The following is a 17,600-nucleotide window of genomic DNA, read 5'->3' as shown; positions in this document are numbered from 1 at the left end:
GCCCTGACTGATGAAAGCCAGTGTGCTAAACACCTTCTTCACAACCCTGTCTACTAGCGCGGCCACTTTCAGCGAACTGTGTACTTGTACTCACAGGTCCCTCTGTTGCATGACACTTGTCAGTGCCCTACCATTCACTGGATACATTCAAGTTCTACCCTGGTTTGAAGTTCCAAAACCCATCACTAATATCTAAGTATGATGCTACCTATTAGACTATCCAGCTCTAGGAACCAGATTGACTTGCAGGGATGAACTTCCCCTTCCTATGACTCCTGCTGACTCACTCCAGAAAAAAAGGACTTGCTTTGGTGTTGACGATTATGTGTGGTGTTTCCTAAGATCATTCTGTGCCTGGAACATTGAGCAACAACTCTCTGTCTGAGCAGGGAAGAGATTCCTAGAATTATATAGCATGGAAACAGGCACTTCAGCCCAACTCTCCATGCTGACCAAGATGCCTCTCTAGGCTAACCCCATTTGCCTGCATTTGGCCCATATCCCTCCCTATCCATGTACGGGTCCAACTGTCTTTTAACCATTGTAATTCTACCTGCCTCTACCACTTCCTCTGGCAGCTCATTCCAGATACCCATCATCCTTTGTGTGAAAAACCTACCTCTCAGGTCCCATTTAAATCTTTCCCTTTTCACCTTAAACCTATGGCCTCTTGTTTTAAGACTCCCCTACCCTTGGAAAAAGACTCGATCTATCTGATCTGTGCCCCTCATGATTTTGTAAACCTCTCTAAGGTCACCCCTCAGCCTCCTTCGCTCCAGAGAGAACAGTCCCGGCCTGTCCAGTCTCTCCTTATAACTCAAGCCCTCCAGTCCTGGCAACATCTTTCCTGCACCCTCTCTAACATGCTAATTTGATCTGTGTACTAATTTTTCTTACTCTTAATTTAATAAGGTGAAGAGGAATAAATCAGAAGCTCGGAGTAACAAAATTGTAAAAATTGGTTCCGGTATTTGTTTATCTAGTCCAGTTGGGACTCAGTGCTCTATGGTATTCCAAAAAGGATTGATGGATAATAAACTGTCGTTACAGTTGTTAAACTAACCACCAGGTAACAGCAGCACAGGTGGTAGACAGAGTCACACAGCACGGAAACAGGCCCTTCAGCCCAGCTGGTCCATGCTGACCAAGATTCCCATCCAAGCTAGTCCCATTTGCCTGCGTTTGGCCCATATCCCTCGAATCCTTCCTATCCATGTACCTGTCCAAGTACCTTTTAAATCTTGTTAATGTACCTGCCTCACCCACTTCCTCTGGCAGCCCGTTCCATCTACTGACCACCCTCTGGGTGAAAAAGTTGCCCCTTGGGTTCCTATTAAATCTCTCCCCTCTCACCTTCAACCTGTGCTCTCCAATCCCGGGAAAAGACTGTGTGCATTCAGCTTATTTATGTCCCTCATGATTTTGTACACCTCTGTAAGGTCATCCCTCATTCTTCTATGCTCCAGTGAATAATGCCCCGATCTGCTCAACGTTTCTTCATAACTCAGTCCCTCGAGTCCCAGCAAATTCACCATAAATCTCCTCTGTGCTCTTTCCAGCTTAAAGGCATCTTTCCTTTAGCAGGGCGACCAAAACTGAACGCGGTATTCCATATGTGCCCTCACCAACATCTTGTACACTGCAACATAACCTCCCAACTTCTATACTCAGTGCCCTGACTGATGAAGGCCGGCGTGCCAAAAGCTTTCTTCACCACCCTGTCTACCTACGGCACCACTTTCAGGGATCCATGTGCTGTGAGATCTTTCTGTTCTAGAGCTTGATTTAGTTGAGCAGAATTGACGCCAGCTCACTGACAAAATCAATGCAATTCCAACCCTCTTGTCTGATTGCTGGTAATTATTTCTCAAGTATTACTAAAACTGCCAGGAATCCTGTAGAATAGAACAGGGATTTATGTGGAATATCTAATTTATTGGAACTTGTATTTAATACAAAGCCTCCAACCTTCAATGCCTTTTGCCAGAATTAGGAACAGGAATAGGGTCGGGGAAACATCGACACTGCCGAGCCCTGAGGATGTTGTACATTTCAGTCAGATGACCTCTCATTCCTGTAAACTCCACAGAATACAGCCTCAGTCTGCCTGATCTGTCCTCATTGGACAACCTTCTCCACCAGAAATCAATCTGGTGAACCTTTGTTGCACACCTTCTATCTTTTGGTAGGGAAACTGGTCCCATCCACACATTCCAAGTACACTTGGGTTTGTATAGTTGGAGCAAGGCATCTTTACCCTTGCACTTAAATCTTCTTGCAATAAAGGACAACATACCGCTTGCTTTCCTAATGGCTTTCTGCACCTTCTCAATGATTCATGTCCAAGGACATACAGGTCTCTCTGAACACCAACACCTTTTAATCCCTAACTGTTTAAAAACAGTGCTTATCTACTGTTGGAACAGTCTGATCTTAATAGCCTCTGATATTTGAAGAAAACATGAAGAGATTAGGTGAAATGGTACAGCCAAACAAAAGTAATCTGCCAACATTACCACACCCCTGGCCATGTTTCCCAGGGTCACTCCCTTCCTGGAACACCCGCCATGTCCCTGCAGCTCCACCTTCGCCTCACGTAACCACTCCTTGGTGACGTGCACAGGGGTGAGAGTGGGTCCTTTGGCCCCGCGAGCCTGTTCTGCCACTTAACTAAATCGGATTGTACCCCGACTGTGCATTCCCACCTACCTACAGTAACCTTCCACCTCTTGCCTGTCAAGTGTCTGTCCACCTCTGTCTTAAAAAGTCGTCACAATCTCTGCTTCCACTGCCCTTAGAGGAAGAGAGTTCCAAAGCCTCGTGATCCTCTCAGAGAAAAGAAGTAAATGGGTTTACTATTGTCACGTGTACCGAGGTACAGTGAAAAACTTTGTTCTGCGTGCCATCCATACAGATCATTTCATTACACAGAGCATTGAGGTAGTACACGGGAAAACAATAACAGAATGTAGACTCCTGATGAAGGGTCTCGGCCCGAAACATTGACTGTTCATTTCCCTCCATGGATGCTGCCTGACCTGCTGAGTTCCTCCAGCATTTTGTGTGTTGCTACAGAATGCAGAATAAAGTGTTACAGTTACAGTGCAGGCAGACAATAAGGTGCAAGGCCATAACAAGGTAGATTGTGAGGTCAAGAGTCCATCTTATTGTACTAGGGGACTGTTCAATAGTCTTATAATAGTGGGATAGAAGCTGTCCTTGAGCCTGGTGGTACGTGCTTTCAGGCTTTGGTATCTTCTGCCCAGTAGGAGGGGGGAGAAGAGAGAATGTCTGGGGTGGGTGGGGTTTTTGATTATGTTGGCTGCTTTACCGAGGCAGCGGGAAGAGTAGACAGAGTCCATGGAGGGGAGGCTGGTTTCCGTGATGTGCTGGGCTGTGTCCACAACTCTCTGCAGTTTCTTGCGTCAAAAAGTCATGTTATCTCAGTCTTAAATGGAGGACCCTTTATTTTTGAAGAGTGACCTCTGGTTCTAGATTCTCCCACTGAAGGAACCACCTTGCCAAAGCCCTTCAGGATCTGTTCTCTTTCAGTTGCCCTCCCTCTCTGAGGAGGCCTTGTGGGATTGGTTTAAAGTCACATCTGTGAGATAAAGGTTCTCCAATGTGAGGAATTTTTGGACGATTTGAGGAGCACACTTGAGCCAATAATCTACCACAACTGTGTCCATCTTGAGATGCATCAGGTTGGGATGAACGGAGACACAAGAGACACCGCAGGTGCTGGAAATCTGGAGCAACACATGAAGCGCTGGAGCAACTCAGCGGGTCAGGCAGCATCTGTGGAGGAAAATGGACAGTTGACGTTTCAGGTCGAGACCCTTCATCAGGACTGGAAAGAAAGAGGGGAGAGAGCCGGTGTAAAAGGGTGGAGGGAAGGGAGTGGGGTAAGAGTTGGAATGGTGGCATGAACATCGATTTCTCTAACTTCCGGTAACCACTTCCCTGTCCCCCTTTTCCCCTTATCCCACCCGCCCCATCAACCCATCTCTCCATCTTTGCCCTCCTCCACCCTCCCCATGTGCCCATGACCCACACACTCCTCCCTCTGGTTCCCCTCCACCCTTAATCCACGGTCCACTGTCCTCTCCTATCAGACTCCATTTTCTTCAGCCCTTTGTCGCTTCCACCTATCACCTCCAAGCTTCTTACATAATTGCCACTCTCCCCTCTCCCTCGCCTGTCTATCACCCCCCTCCGCTGGATGCACCTGTCACCTGCCAGCTCTTGCTCTACCCCCCACCCCCCTTTTTATTCTGGCTTCTCCCCTCTATCTTTCCAGTCCTGATGCAGGGTCTCGACCCGAAACGTCGGCTGTCCATTCCCCTCCACAGATGCTGCCTGACCCACTGAGTTCCTGTAGCATCTCGTGGGATGAATAGAGTTTGTATCTCAGCTGCAGATTTGCTTCACGATCCCTTCTGCCCAGCTCCAGTCATGAAGATGGGGACACTGGAAATGCCTGACTAGTTTTAACTTGCTGACTTTTAGATCTTCATTAATAACCTTGGTTATTATCTTCAAACATTTAACGGACCGACCAATGGACAGGGTGCGATTCCCAAACACCTCTCTCCGCTTTTGTTTTCCAGCTTTTTCCTGTGGGTCTGGGGAGTTCCTGGATTTGTTAAACCAGACCTGCAGTAAATGTGCTGCAGGCAGTTACTCCTTGGGCAGTGGCGTCAGGTTCGATGAATGGGAGAATTTACCACCAGGATTTTCCACCGTGGCAACGTTTGTGGAGGATGTAGATAACAGCCTCAACACTGGGGTCAACTGCAACTCGTAAGTAAACGATGATTGATCGGGAATCATTCAAGTGTAGAAGGCCACAGACCAAGTGCTGGTAAATGGGATTAGCGTGGTTGGCCACTTGACGGACTGAAGGGCTGACAAAAGGCCATCACGGTGGTCCATGGGCAGGTCCCCTGGTCTCACCTTCTGAGGCCTAGTTGCCACACACGGAATGCTCCACCTCCTGGGGCGGCTGTAACGTCCCGTCCTGGAAGTGAGTGAGAGCTCTGGAGCTGCAGGGGGTCACGGCGGTCGGTGGGAGGGGGGGGGCAGTGAGTTCGAGGAATGAGCCAACCTCACGAAAAGGCCTTTGACTTAGAGACCAACCCACCTGGGCAGAGGAATTGTGGGGTGGGGGAGGGGGGGAATCCCACAGTGATGAAGTTGAGCTGAGGTAAATTAGCTCACAATCAACTGAGTCGTTATTTGCACCTAGCTGGTAAATTCTTTCTGAGTTTCTTAAAATAGAAGTACTTTATTTCCCATACAAAATTACTAAAGCTATGTGCTACCTTTCCCCCTTCGTAGAGTCATGCAGCACAGACACAGGCCCTTCGGCCCAACTGGTCCATGCCAGCCAAGGTGCCCCATCCAAGCTAGTCCCATTTGCCAGTGTTTGGCCCGCATCCTTCTAAACCTATCCTATCTGTGTACCTGTTCTTCCTTGCATGTTTGAACTGTAGTCAACATGCGCATGACAATGCAAAACTTGTACATAGTAGAGTGGAGTGATTAGACAGGAGCATGCTTATTGTTGGAGAGAAGATTAGTCTATATTCCCCTGGAGTTTAGAAGAATGAGGGGCATTCTCACTGGGACACAAGATCCTGAGTGGGGTGGGCAGGGTAGATGCTCTTTTGTTGGGCTGAGTCTGGGATCAGGCCAGGGTAAGATTGGGCCTTCGGTTGAACTAACATGTGAGGTCATCTGCAGAACCCTTGGGCTTAAGAATTTCACACCAGCTTCAAAAGAAAGGCCATTGGGACAATGTTCTCTCTATGTTGGCCTTGACGTATCTTGTAAGATGTGCGTAAGAGCAACTCAAAAGTATTTTCACGCCTTGTGTTAAATAAGAGTTATCAGTATCATGCATACCATTCCGTCTCAATACTGGAGCAGCTCCTGCAGCACCCTGTAAACACTGGCTCCTGCCCCATTCCTGCTGTTTATTTGAGTGGGACCGTGGGTGTGTCCCGCTGTGGGGAAGCCTGTCTCCCAGTGTAGGGGCCAATTCACTGCAGGCAGGCAACTGCACTTACACAGTGACTTTGGCGGTGAAGTGTATTCCCTCTATACCAGCTCTCGCTCTTAGTGAGTGTTTGTGAATGTCTTTCGCCCTCACAGGTTGTAACATTTAGGACCTGTTAAAGATTAAAGTTATTACTTTTTTATTACTGATACTTTTCTTCTTAAACAGTTATCTGCGTTCTGTTTTCCTTTCGTACTATCTCCATGTACTTGTGTGTGGAATGATCTGTACGGATGACACACAAACAAAGCTTTTCACTGTATCTCTGTACGTGTGACAATAATAAACCAATACCGATATCACACAAAAAGAAAAATATGTTTCCGCATTAAGGTCATTTAAAAATATTTGTCCAGATATTGGATTTGTCTGAAAAAAATTTATTAAACATCAATAGAGAGGGAATTCTCTGGAATTCTCTGTCCCAGCGGGTGGTGAAAGTTGGATCATTAGAGATGTTTAACGTGGGCGTGGATAGATATTTGATAGATGGAGGAACGGTGGGCACAGAAGCTGAGACCAGCACAGATCCAGGATCAGATTGAATGGTGGGCGGGCATGAAGGGCCTCTCTTCCTTCATTCTTGTGAGAGGATCTTTCAAAGAAAGATATTGATGGTATTTGGGGTGTGGAGACTATAATTTTCACGCAAGCCAACCCCTGATTGTTTTGTTCCATGATTGGTATTAACCAGGGTGTGGTGAGTGGGAGTGGAGATCGAGAGGAGCAGCATTCTCCTGTCATCAGTGCCTTGTGTAGCTGGGATCAGAGGCTAGAAAAACGAGTGTGTCGGGGCAGAAGCTTGAAGAGGGTGAATCCACTTTATGCACAAGGAATATGGCCTCTCCCCATTGCTTGGACCTCCCCATTACCATCCTTGGAGGGAGGAAATAGCTCAGATAGGTGTTGGGAGCATATTGGTAACAAATAACCCAGTGAAGCAACATATGCTTGTATTTATCTATGCTAGGAAGGATGTGGAAGCTTTAGAGAGGGTGCAGAGGAGATTTACCAGGATGCTGCCTGGATTGGAGAACATGTCTTATGAGGAGAGGTTGAGTGAGCTCGGGCTTTTCTCTTTGGAGAGAAGGAGGATGAGAGGTGACTTGATAGAGGTGTACAAGATGATAAGAGGCATAGATCAAGTGGACAGTCAGAGACTTTTTCCCAGGGCGGAAACGGCTAACATGAGGGGAGATCATTTTAAGGTGATTGGAGGAAAGTACAGGGGGGATATCAGAGGTGAGTTTTTTTACACAGAGAGTGGTGAGTGTGTGGAACGCGGTGCCAGAGGCAGATACATTAGGGACATTTAAGAGACTCTTAGATAGGCGCATGGATGATAGAGAAATGGAGGGCTATGTGGGAGGGAAAGGTTAGATAGATCTTAGAACAGGATAAAATGTCGGCACAATATCGTGGGCTGAAGGGCCTGTACTGTGCTGTAGTGTTCTATGTTCTATATCAGCACTGTCCATTGGAGAGGAAGTTGGAACTCTTAAGACTAGTTTCCTGGGCAATTAAATGGTACTGAGAAATATCCTTTGCTGTACTTGATGTCTTCATTATTTTTAAAAAGAGGATTCTTTCACAATATTAAATAGGAGTTGTTTCTTCCGGTTTCTGTGTTTGATGTCATTCGGAGTAACTTTAATTCTGATTCATGGCCTTTTCCACAGGTCGTCCTGGGTCCCACAGGGGAGTTACATCGTCTCCAACAGAGATGACTGTACAGTTTCTCTCATCTATTCTGTGCATCTGAAGAAGCCTGGAAGTGTTTCATTTGACTATCAGTATGTGGACAACAGCATATTTTTTGAGTTTTTTGTAAGTCCTGTTCCATTTAATACTTTTAGGTTAAATCTGGAAAGTAACTAACTCTAGAGTTTAAGCAGTGAATGAAGGCAACTAATTTATTACACAACACACTTTCCTACACACCGACAGTGACCGCTTCTCACCAGTATCTCACTGGCTGGAAAATGCTTTGGAAATCCGAGGTTGCATGAGGCGATGTATGAATACAAGTGTTTTCTTCCCCCACTCCCCCTCGCCCCCTCTCTCTGTCTCTCTCCCTATCACCTGGTCTCTCTGTTTCTCTTTCTGTCTCTTGTCCACAAGATATTCCAAATAGTATCATTGTACGTGGATTATTCTGTAGTCCTGGTTACACAATCAAGGACAGCAGATAATTGTTACATCTCAAGATCTCAGGGATGACAGTGAGACAGACATCAGTGTATCTGTCTCCTTGTGGTGGTCCAGGGTACTGGCAACATCCTGAGTACGTTCCTCTGAGCACCTCTTGTTTTGGTGTTGCACTTGAACGGTGCTACCTCAGACAATACCAGAAGAATCGTCCCAAATTATCTGCCTGTTTCTGGACGGGGATTGGACCCTATGACCTTTTACCTCTGGTACAATGGCCTCACAGCTCCTGCTGTCTGGGTTCAATCCTGACTTCCGACACTGTTTGTCAGGAGTTTGAAAGTCCACTGCGTGACCCGTGATTTACTTGGAAATCTGTTGATGTGATTTTTTTCATTTTTAGACAGATTTATATAAAAGGAACAAAACAGAAACAAGCCCTTCGGTCCAGCTCGTTTCTGCTGATGGAAATTTCTATCCGTGCTAGTTCCATTTGTTTTGGTCCATGTACCTGTCCAAACGCTTTTTAAACACCATGATTGTACTCTACAACTTCCTCTGGCAGCTCGTTTCACTTACTCACCACCCTCTGTGTGCAAAAATGTTCCCCTCAGGTTCCTATTAAGTCTTTCCCTTCTTACCTTAAACCTATGCTCTCTAGTTTTAGACTGCCCTACCCTTGGACAAAGTCTCTATATTTGCCATTCATCATTTTATAAACCTCTATAAGGTCATTCCTCAGCTTCCTGTGCTCCAGTGAGAGCAATCCCAACCTACCCAACCTCTCCGTATAACCGCAGCCCTCCATTCCAGGCAACATCCATGTGAATCGCTCCTGCACTCTCCCTATCGCTCCTGCATCCTTCCTGCGGTGTGGTGACCAGAACTGTGCACAACATTCCGAATGTGACCTTAACCAATGTCTTGTACAGCTGTAACATGTTGTTTCAACCTTTGTACTGTATACCCCTGGCCGTGAAGGCAAGCAAGCTAAACACAGCCTTCATTACTCTATCCACCTGTGTCACCATTTCCAGTGAGCTATAAACTTGCACCCCAAGGTCCCTCTGAACATCAAAGCTTCTAAGGTCTCTGCTGTTTACTGTCTGGTCAGTATTATAAGACCCAAAATGCATTACCTCACATGAGTTTGGATTAAATTCCATCTGCCAGCACTCTGCCCAACTTTCAGCTGATCTATGTCCCTCTGTGTCCTTGGGCAACTGTCCTCACTACCTACAGCCTCACCAATCTTTGTGTCATCAGCAGACTTGCTTATCAGAACACGGACATTCCCATCCAAATCACCGTTATATATTACAAACAACAAAGGTCCCAGCACCGATCACTGTGGTACACCACTGGTTTCCGAACTCCAGTCTGAAAAACAACCCCTCCACACCTGCCTCCCATCACCAAGCCAATTTTAGAACATAGAACACTACAGCACAGTACAGGCCCTTCTGCCCACAATGTTGTGCCAACATTTTATCCTGTTCTAATAACTATCTAATACTTTTCTCCCAAATGTTAACCCTTCCCTCTCATTTCTCTATCAATCATGTGCCTAAGAGTCTCTTAAATGTCCCTAGTGTATCTGCCCCCACAACCTCTGCCGGCAGTGCGTTCCACGCACCCACCACTCTCTGTGTAAAAAAAACATCTCTGACATCCCCCTTATACCTTCCTCCAATCACCTTAAAATTATGCCCCCTCGTGTTAGCCATTTTCACCCTGAGAAAAAGTCTCTATGACTGTCCACTCGATCTGTGCCTCTTATCATCTTGTACACCTCTATCAAGTCACCTCTCATCCTCCTTCTCTCCAAAGAGAAAATCCCTAGCTCACTCAACCTAGGTCTCCAATCCAGGCAGCATCCTGGTAAATCTCCTCTGCACCCTCTCTAAAGCTTCCACATCCTTCCTATAATGAGGCGACCAGAACTGAACACAATACTCCAAGTGTGGTCTGACCAGAGTTCTATGGAGCTGCAACATTACCTCATGGCTCTTGAACTCAGTACCCCGACTAATGAAGGCCAACAGACCATACACCTTCTTAACAACCCTATTGACCTGCGTGGCAACCTTGAGGGATCTATGGACGTGGACCCCAAGATCCCTCTGTTCCTCCACACTGCTGTGAGTCCTGCCATTGGATCGAGTTTGCCAAAATACCTTGGATCCCTTGTGCCCTAACTTTCTGGACCAGCCTACTGTGCGGGATGCTGTCAAAAGCCTTGCTAAAGTCCATAGATGTCATGTCTACTGCCTTGCCTTCACCAATTTTCTTCGTAACCTCCTCAAAACAAAAACGCAATCAGATTTGAGGCCAGGTTTTCCCTGCACAAAACCATGCTGACTCCCTCTAATCAGTCCCTGCCTTTCAAAATGATCATAAATCCTATCCATAAGAATTTTATCAGTTATTTCCCTTCAATTGATGTAAGGCTCACTGGCCTGTAGTTTTCTGGTTTATCCCTACCGCCTTTCTTGAGTGCGGGAACGAAGGTAGCCACCCTCCAGTCTTCCGGTACCTTACCCGTGGCTAAAGATGATGTAAAAATCTCTGTCAGACCCCCAACAATCTCCTTCCTTGCTTCCCATAACACCCTGGGATAGATGTCATCAGGCCCTGGAGATTTGTCCAACTCAATGTGCCTCAATATCTCTGACGCTTCCTCTTCCCTGAAACACACACAATCCCAGAATATCAGTGTACACCTCCCCAACTCTTCATCCTCCCCATCCTTCTCCCTACTGAATATTGATGTGAAGTATTCAGTCAGGACACCACATGTATAAGATTTCTTTATTAGTCACATGTACATTGAAACACACAGTGAAATGCATCTTTTGCGTAGTATTCTGGGGGCAGCCCGCAAGTGTCGCCACGCTTCCGGCACCAACATAGCATGCCCACAACTTCCTAACCCGTATGTCTTTGGAATGTGGGAGGAAACCGGAGCACCCGGAGGAAACCCATGTAGACACGGGGAGAACGTACAAACTCCTTACAGACAGCAGCTGGATCACTGGCACTGTAATACATTACAGACCCGGGTTCCACACAAAGACTTACATTTTGCTCCCTGAGGGGACCTACTGTTTCCCTATCTCCCCTCTTGTGTCTAACATATTTATAAAAGATTTTGGAATTCTCTTTAATTCTATTGGCCAGTCTGTTTCATGTCCTCTTTTCCCCTCCGAACTGCTTTCTCCTATACCCTCTATAAACCTCAAAGGACTTGCTTGATAACAATTCCCCACACCTGACGTACACTCCCTCCTTTTTCCTGATCAGACCCTCACTATCCAAAAATCCAACCAAAGTATCACAGAATCAACACAACCCTTTTCCTGCCCTTTTTTACAATACCATCTGCCACTTGAATATTTACATCCACAGGAACCCAGTGTTGCGGGCAAGCCCAGCATTGAGTGCCCATTGCTGGTTGCCTGTGGGTAGCTGTGTGATCCACAGCCCTGAACCGCAGTGGTCCAACTGGTGGAACCATCCCATGGTCTTCCAAAATCAAAAAAAGTCTGCAGATGCTGGAAATCTGAAATAAAAACTGAGCCTGGTGTAGCCCTTCACCGGCTCTGTCCTGTGGAATATTTCCAGCATCTTCTGTTTTTATTCCATCTTTTTCCAACCGATATTTTTACCTGAAGTGGTGAAAGTAAATTCTGGGATATTTATTCTTCAGCGATCTTTATTACAAATTTTTGGTGTGCAGGTTCAGAATGATCAGTGCCAGGACACCGAATCCACAGAACAGAAGTGGATGCATTTGACGGACAGGGATGAGTGGAAGAGACACTCGGTGAGTCTTCCTCTGGCACAGAATGCTCCGGGTACTGCATTCCCAACAAGGGATTTCAAAGGATACGTGCAAAACCACACAACACAGGCTCCTGGGGTTAAGGACCTTCGAAGTCCTTTTCTCTGGTCCTGGGCATTGAAGAAGTTGTTTCGAACACCTGAGATGAGTGAGGAAGGTCTCGTTGAGGAGGAAAGGAAAGCAGGACACTGGACACTGGGTCCAGAAGGTGCTGCTGCAGCTCCCAGGCAGATCGGGGAACTCTGTGGAATGCCAAAACTGTGAAGGGAGATGTTCTGGATGTTAAATATAAAGCGATTTGGTGGCCATGCGCTGAGCAAATAACACTCTAACTATCTCTTCATAGAGGTGTACAGCATGGTGAAAGGCCCTTCGGCCCATCTGTATCCATGCTGACCAAGATGTATATTCAAGCTAATGCCATTTCCCAGCATTTGGCCCATATCCCTCTAAACTCTTGTCATCCATAGACCTGTTCACATACTTCATAAATGTATCTAATGTACCTGCCTCACCCACTTCCTCTGGCAACTGGGTCTATATATCCACCACCTGCTGTGTAAGAAAAAAGTTGCCCTCAGGTTCTTATTAAATCTTGAATCTATGTCCTCTAGTTTTTGATTCCCCAACCCTGAAAGAAAGACCACATGATTTTATATACAGTCTCCTACGCTCCAAGGAGTAAAGGCCTAGCCTGTCCAACCTCTCCCTATAACTCAGTCCCTCAAGTCCTGGCAACATCCTTGTAAACCTTTCTTGCACTCTTTCCAGTTTAATCACATCCTTCCAATAAAAGGATGACCAAAACTGAACACAATACTGCAAGTGAGGCCTCACCTGCACCTTGTATAATCGTAACATAACCTCCCAACTTCTATACTCAGCACCCTGACTGATGACGGCCAGCGTGCCAAAAGCCTTCTTCAACGTCCTGTCTACTTTTGACTCCACTTTAAGGGAACGATGCACCTGTACTCCAAATTCCCTCTGTTCCACAACAGTACCCAGGGTCCTCCGTTCAATGTATTGACTTGTCTTTCCGAATTAAATTCCATTTGCCATTCCTCAGCCCACCTACCCAGCCGATCATGATCCCACTGCAATTCCTGGTACTCCACTGTCTTTTCCTGCAATCTTTGAATCATTGTAGATGCTTTAAGGGCTGCACAGTGACAGAGCCAGTAGATCTGCTGCCTCACAGCTCTAGTGATCCAGGTTCGATCCTGACCTTTGGTGCTGTCTGTGTGGAGTTTGCACGTTCTCCCTGTGACCATGGGAGTGGATGTCTTGAATTGACAGAGACTGTAAAGTTTTTCTCTCCCACAACTTTTAAACAGTCAGCCCCATTACCATCCACCCTTTCGGCTCTCCTCAGTGACCTGTTGATGTTTAAGTATATCAAGTACAGGTACTAAAGTCTTGTACAGAGACACAAGAGGTTCTGCAGATGAAGGGTCTTGACCCGAAACATTGACTGTTTACTTCTCTCCATAGATGCTGCCTGACCTGCTGAGTTCCTCCAGCATCTTGTGTGTGTTACTAAAGTTTTGTAATTGACTGAAATGAGTGAACACCACTTGGTTGATCTTCAGCTGTTGCAGAAACCTCTGGGCAAGTGTAAAATAAGAAGTGGGATTCATACTGAAGTGATGCCTTAATTCCTCACATTAAAACTTCTGCAGGTGGATTTGAAGACCGGCACAAATGTTCTGTACTGGCGGACAACAGGAATCCTCCTGGGTGAAAAATTGGCCAAGCGAGTTCTTCTGAAAGACATCTACATTGAAGGTACGATACCAAGCGTTCCCTGCTGGGAGGTTTTGTGTCTACAACGCGCCTGTTCCATTCATTTGAAATGTACTTGTTGCTCAAGTTTGTAGTTTGTACTGGAGTACGTACTGGGGAGCTGTTTGGAAATGTATATATTCTTGTAAATAGTGGTATATACATGTTATATTATTAGGCAATTATTGTTGTCCTACAACTCCACGTCCTGAACATTTAATAAAAAAATTACTTTTCAAGAAGCTTAATTTAGATATTTCAACTTCTACACAGCCATGTGTGAGTCATAACCTAGTGCTCTGTAAAATCTTTGTTAAAAATTGTGCCTTTTCCCTCCTGATTTGCAGTCTTTAATCCTTCAGTGTGATTGATTAGTCGGACACCTTATGATATCACTGTTGGTGGGTGCCAGTGATTCTATGGAACTGACATCTGGCAGCAAACACAGGTATTGTTCTGTGCTGCTGTTCAGTTTTTACCAGCTCCCGCTGTAAAACTAACTGTTCAAGGATGGCAAGGAGCAGCCAGTAGTGCCGCTGCCTCACGGCGTCAGAGAACCAGGTTCGATCCTGACCTGGGGTGCTGTCTGTGTGGAGTTTGCACGTTCTCCCTGTGACCACGTGGGTTCCTCTGGGTGCTCCGGTTTCCTCCCACGTCCCAAAGATGTGCCAATTAGCTGGTTAATTGGCTACTGTACATTGACCCCAGTATGTAGATGAGTGGTAACATCTTGGGGGGGGGAGGGGGTGGAGTTGATGGGAATGTGGGGAGAATAAAAAAAAGGATTAATGTAGGATTGGTGTAAGTGTGTGGTTGATGGTTGGTGCGGACTTGGTGGTAAAAGAGCCAATTTCTGTGCTGTATCTCTCTGTGAGTCCACTGAGTTATCAATAACATTTCCTGACATTCCCAAACTTTGTAGTCAGGATCTTAATTCAAGTGAAGATCTTCAAAGTTTATCCATTTAGAACCTTAGCCAGGATATAGAACATAGAACAGTTCAGCTCAGGAACAGGCCCTTCAGCCCACAATGTCTGTGCCAAACCCAATGGCAAATTAAACTAAATCTCTTCTGCCTGCACATAATCCATATCCCTCCATTCCCCGCATGTTCATGTGTCTGTCTAACAGCCTCTTAAAAAGGCCCTGTCGTATCTGCCTCCACCGCCACCCCTGGCAGCCCATTCCAGGCACCCACCACTCTCTGTGTATAAAAACTTGCCCTGTCCATCTCCTTTAAACATTCCCCCCTCTCACCTTACGTGCATCTCTAGTATTTGACATTTCTACCCTGGGAAAAGATTCCGACTGTCTACCCTATCTATGCCCCTCATAATTTGATAAACTTCTATCAGTCTCTGACACTCCAGAGAAAACACCCCAAGTTTGTCCAACCTCTTCTCATAGCTCATACCCTCTAATCCTGGTGAGCCTCTTCCGTACCCTCTCCAAAAGCTTCCACATCCTTCCTGTAATAGGGCGACCAGGACCGAACACAATATTCCAACTGTGGCCTAACCAAAATTTTACATAGCTGCAATATGACTTCCTAACTCTTGTACTCAATGCCCTGACCTATGAAGGCAAGCATGCTGTACACCTTCTTTACCACCCTACCTACCTCTGTGGCCACTTTCAGGTTGCTATTGAGAGCAGCTTGGGGCTTCAGCTGTTTGTTGATAGCTTGGCTTCACTGCAGGCTGAAATATTCATCAGAACTTTTTAGATGGAGGGGCTTGAGAGAGAGGAGGATGGGGTGGGGTGGGGTGGAGTGGCTGAGAGGAGGGAGGGGGACAGAGAGAGAGGGGGGAGGGGTATTTCAACAATGGAGGACTCCAGTTCAGTGAAGTATATTTTGAAATTGAAGAATGCTAAAATTAAAGCTCCTAAAACTCCTCTACTTTATCTTAATTTTTGCTTGTCAAATATAAGTAGCAGGAGCAGTCAGCCATTCAGCCCATTGTGTGTGCTAGGCCACTCAATAAGATTGTGACTGATTTTTGACCTCAGCACCATTTTCCTGCACTAACTCCACATCACTCCCTCATTATCCAGTCTTGGATCTCTGTCCTGAGTGTTCTCAGCGACTGAGCCCCTTGGGTGGAGAATTCCAGAGAGTCACCACTACCTTGGTGAAAAAATTTCTTTTGTGTCCTGCATCTGCCCCCTGGTTCCATGCTGTTTCACTAAGGCAGGAGGTAATTACTTACAGATGTTGGGTAAGTGCCTACAACATAGAGCAGTACAGCACAGGAACAGGCCCTTCGGCCCACGATGTCTATGCCGACCATGATGCCAATCTAAATTAATCCCAGAGACTCAAGACTAGAGCAGCACACAAAGCACTGGAGGAACTCAGTGGGTCAGGCAGCATCTGTGGGGGGAAATGTACAACATCATTCCCACTTTCCCCTCCTCCATCTGCCTAACACCCCCCTCACCTGGATTACCTATCGCCTGCCAGCTCTTGCTCCACCCCTTCCCCCCCACCTCTTTATACCGGCTCTCTCTCCTCTATCTTTCAGAACAGATGAAGGGTCTCGTCCCAAAATGTTGACTGTCCATTTCCCTCCACAGATGCTGCCTGACCTGCTGAGTTCCTCCAGCATTTTGTGTGTTGCCACATTTTTATCCAGATAATTTCTATATATCACAGACCACAGTGGTCCCAGCACTGATCCTCTCTGTTTTGAGCAGGTGTCGCTTATACCTCAGAGTGTTTTCCGTGTAAGCCTGGGACCTATAGCGATGTGGCAGGCTCATCCGTCTGCAAACCTTGCCCCAGAAACACCTTCTCAGGAAGAGGAGCCAGTTCCTGCCAGAAGTGTGATGAAGCCCGGCAGTTTTCAGGTAAGCTTGCTTCAGGTCTCTTGCAGTTAAATTAAAATTACCTTTTGCTCACCATTAATTTTTGGAGTTTTAACAGACTTATCTCTGTTTAATAATTACAAACCGGAAATGTTGTGCAGACAGAGTTTGAACCACAGTGCTACCTGCTGGCAAGGGTCTGAAATTTCAGTCCAAATTTTTATCAATCCTCTTAACAGAATCAGGTTTATTATCACTGACTTGTATGACATGAAATCTGTTGTTTTGAAGCAGCAGTACAGTGCAAGACATAAACTATTATAAATTACAAAATAAATAAATTGTGCAAAAAAGGAATAACGAGGCAATGTTCATGGGTTCATGGACCGTTCAGAAATCTGATGGTGGAGGGGAAGAAGCTGTTCCTGAATTGTTGAGTGTGGGTCTTCAGGTTCCTGTACTTCCTCCCCGATGGTAGTAACATGAAGAGGGCATGTCCCGGGTGGTGAGGGTCCTTAGTGATGGATGCCACCTTCTTGAGGCACCGCCTCTTGAAGATGTCCTCGATGGTGGGGAGGGTTGTGCCCGTGATGGAGCTGGCTGAGTCTACAACCCTCTGCAGCCTCTTGCAGTCCTGTGCATTGGAGCCTCCATACCAGGCGGTGATGCAACCAGTCAGAATGTTCTCCACCGTACATCTGTAGAAATTTGTAAGAGTCTTTGGTGACATGCCAAATCTCCTTAAACTCTTAAAAATCTCCTCACAAGTAGTCCTTCATTTTGTAACATTATGTGGTGATGATGATACCTTTTATGTAGAAACTCAACACCTATTGTCACTGCAACTGAATGCATGTATTGTAATGGGATGGCACATCAAGAACTGGCATTTATCCAGCAAGTACCTTTGTGTGCTGTTTGTAATGTAGGAAAATATCTGAAGATGTTTCTGAA

At 46.1% G+C, this 17,600-nt stretch overlaps 1 protein-coding gene across 1 annotated transcript in view; it reads left to right on the top strand.

Annotated features, from left to right (window-relative positions):
- Positions 1 to 17,600, top strand: part of elapor2b (endosome-lysosome associated apoptosis and autophagy regulator family member 2b) — a 107,857-nt gene that overhangs the window by 47,985 nt on the left and 42,272 nt on the right. Inside the window, exons 3-7 of the mRNA XM_052034256.1 lie at positions 4,611 to 4,803; positions 7,741 to 7,888; positions 11,949 to 12,035; positions 13,736 to 13,841; positions 16,536 to 16,688. Of these exons, the coding sequence (XP_051890216.1) occupies positions 4,611 to 4,803; positions 7,741 to 7,888; positions 11,949 to 12,035; positions 13,736 to 13,841; positions 16,536 to 16,688 (687 nt within the window). The remainder of the gene's footprint in view (positions 1 to 4,610; positions 4,804 to 7,740; positions 7,889 to 11,948; positions 12,036 to 13,735; positions 13,842 to 16,535; positions 16,689 to 17,600) is intronic.

Source organism: Pristis pectinata, chromosome 19, assembly GCF_009764475.1.
Source record: "Pristis pectinata isolate sPriPec2 chromosome 19, sPriPec2.1.pri, whole genome shotgun sequence".
Classification (NCBI taxonomy): Eukaryota; Metazoa; Chordata; class Chondrichthyes; order Rhinopristiformes; family Pristidae; genus Pristis; species Pristis pectinata.
Note: the sequence above shows the minus strand (reverse complement) of the source record. Positions and strands in the feature narration are given on the sequence as shown.